At 37.7% G+C, this 2,773-nt stretch overlaps 1 protein-coding gene across 1 annotated transcript; it reads left to right on the top strand.

Annotated features, from left to right (window-relative positions):
* The first annotated feature begins 1,512 nt into the window (after window positions 1-1,512).
* On the top strand, window positions 1,513-2,457 carry LOC103730196 (olfactory receptor 2AJ1-like). The gene has a single exon (XM_008828375.1). It carries the CDS (start codon window positions 1,513-1,515, stop codon window positions 2,455-2,457), a length of 945 nt encoding a protein of 314 aa, XP_008826597.1.
* The last annotated feature ends 316 nt before the right edge of the window (window positions 2,458-2,773 follow it).

Raw genomic sequence — 2,773 nt, 5'->3', positions numbered from 1 at the left:
CACTAGCATTAGGAATATTTGAAGCTAGATGATGAAAAACACCATCTGTTTATACAAGGTTTGCATAACTGCAATCTAAAGAAACAATAGAATTAACAAATTCCAGCTACATATTAAAAATCTCCTTATTTTTATTTCATGTGTATGAGTAAGTTTTGGCTGCATGTATCTATGTATACTGTGCCTTGCAATACCTCTGGAGATCAGAAGAGTGGGTTGAATCCCCTGGAACTAGAGTTACAGATAGTCATGAGCTGCCATGTAGGTGCTGGGAACTGAACCCTGGTCCTCTCCAAGAGCAGGAAGTCCTCTTAACCACTGAGCCATGTCTTCAGGCCCAATAGCTGAATTCTTAAGTTTAAAATTAAACTAAAATATATTCTTAATGACGGTGTTGGGGATAGGTAGGTGGAGAGGGTCTGTGAGGAGATGGGGGAGTGAGTTGGAATATTATCAAAACACATTGTATAAAATTCTCAAAGAATCAATAAAAATATTATCAAAATGCATTATTTATTTTAAACAGATTCAGCTGGTATCCTTTCCTTTAAAACAAAGGTGATGGTAAAACTTACAGAACATAGATAACTTTTACTATGTTGTTCTTTACTTATTACCCTGAAAAATCTTAGGCATCTCTTATTTTGTTCACCATATGTGTTATCTAAAAGAAAATTCACTAAGGAAATTTCAGACTCATGGTAATATTTATTTTTCTGCTTTGTGGAGGACTTGGAGCATGACCAGAGGAGCTACTCCTCACAGGATCATAGGAAGGGTCTGTTCTCTGGCATGGTCAACTTATTTTCCCTGCAAACTCAACAAATATGACCCAGCAAATAATATAAGCTGGTTTCTGTTCTAGGCTTTTGGGTTCTGCCTGTGAACAGACCAAATTATGATGAGGTTAAAACTTGGGTGGAATAATGACAGCGAACAATCAACATAACTCATGAGCTTATTATTTACTAAGATAGAAGGTGAAAAGTGATGTTCAAAAATGTCAGGGTGGAGCAAAGCACAGAGAGCAGGAAAGTCTGCTGGATTTAACTGGAATAATTAATAATTAATTAATGGTTATACAGATCTCAGGCTGGAACCTAAGGTATACCAAGAGAACCACCACAGCATTCCAACTGAAGTAAGTACAGTGGAGTAACGAGGTTTAAAGGCTGTGCAGACCTGGGCATCCTTTGGAAGGCATATTTGTAAATAACTGGATTTATGTAAAATATATGGAATCAATTAAAACTAGGAGAATTAGTTGCAATTATGAGAATTAAAATATAGAAAAAGGCCAATTGGAAACAATAAATATCACAATTTTATTTGAATAAATAAATGTCTATCCTATCCTGAACAACATGTCCACTCTAAAAGCACCTGATGTTGAATACAAAATATAACATTAAATCATTTTATTATGTAGTTATTATATCTATGTATAATGAGCCTTAAATTTAACCATTTTTTCTAATTAACTATGTCATTTTATGTAAAACAGGAGGAATCATGATGGGACTTGACAATCACACTTTCAACAGCGACTTCATTCTTTTGGGACTGTTCTCTTCTTCACAAACAAGTCTAGTCTTTTTCTCATTGATATTTTTCATTTTTATTATGAGCATAATAGAAAATTCCCTCATGATCCTCCTAATCCGCAGGGACCCTCGACTGCATACCCCAATGTACTTCCTGCTCAGCCATCTCTCCTTCATGGATATCCTGCACATTTCCAACATTGTTCCTAAAATGATCGCTGACTTTCTGTCAGGCAGCAAAACTATTTCCTTTGCAGGCTGTGCCTTCCAGATATTTCTGTCCCTCACCTTGTTAGGTGGTGAGTGCTTTCTCCTGGCAGCCATGTCTTATGATCGCTATGTGGCCATCTGCCACCCACTTCGGTACCCTGTGCTGATGAGGGAGAACTCCAGTGGGCTCATTGCTGGAGGATCCTGGCTCATGGGAATCTTCAACTCCATAGTTCACACAGCTCTTGTCCTGCATTTTCCCTACTGTCACTCTAGGGCCATTGATCACTTTTTCTGTGAAATCCCAGCCATGTTGAAATTGTCCTGTGTAGATACATCACACTATGAACAAGCACTCCATGTAAATGGCATTATTTTCCTGCTGATACCTCTGTTCATGATCACTCTGTCTTATATGCAAATTTTGCGGACTGTTCTCCAAATGCAATCATCAGGCACACGGAAAAAATCATTTTCCACCTGTTCCTTCCACATGGTTGTGGTCATAATGTACTATGGGCCATTTATTCTCACATATATGAGACCACAATCATATCACACTCCGGGCCAGAATAAGTTCTTGGCAATATTCTACACCATCCTGACACCCACACTCAACCCCATTATCTACAGCTTTAGGAATAAAGATGTTCTCATGGCTGCGAAAAACATGCTCCACAGTAATTTTATGCATAAAACATAAATACAAAATGACTACATTTTCAAATTTGTTCCATTGATTTATGGGTCTATTTCTGTGCCAGTACCAGGTTGTTTTATGACTATAGCTCTGTAATACAGTTTATTATCTGGTGTAGTAATCCCCCCAGCATTGCTCTTAGTGCTCAGGGTTGCTTTGGTGCTCCAGGGTCTTTTGTGCTTCCATATGAATCTCAACATGTTTTTTTCCAATTCTGTGATGAATGTCCTGAGGATTTTGATTGGCGTTGCACTGAATCTATAAATGGCTTTTGGTAGGATGGTCATTTTCACAATATTAATTCTTCCAATCTATGAGC

The sequence above is a fragment of the Nannospalax galili genome, unplaced genomic scaffold (genome assembly GCF_000622305.1).
Source record: "Nannospalax galili isolate Female #2095 unplaced genomic scaffold, S.galili_v1.0 scaffold533, whole genome shotgun sequence".
Classification (NCBI taxonomy): Eukaryota; Metazoa; Chordata; class Mammalia; order Rodentia; family Spalacidae; genus Nannospalax; species Nannospalax galili.
This window is presented reverse-complemented; position numbering and strand designations above follow the sequence as displayed.

Bases quoted from the DNA above. Each gene is read 5' to 3' on its own strand.
- LOC103730196 (XM_008828375.1), top strand. From the start codon at position 1,513: ATGATGGGACTTGACAATCACACTTTCAACAGCGACTTCATTCTTTTG.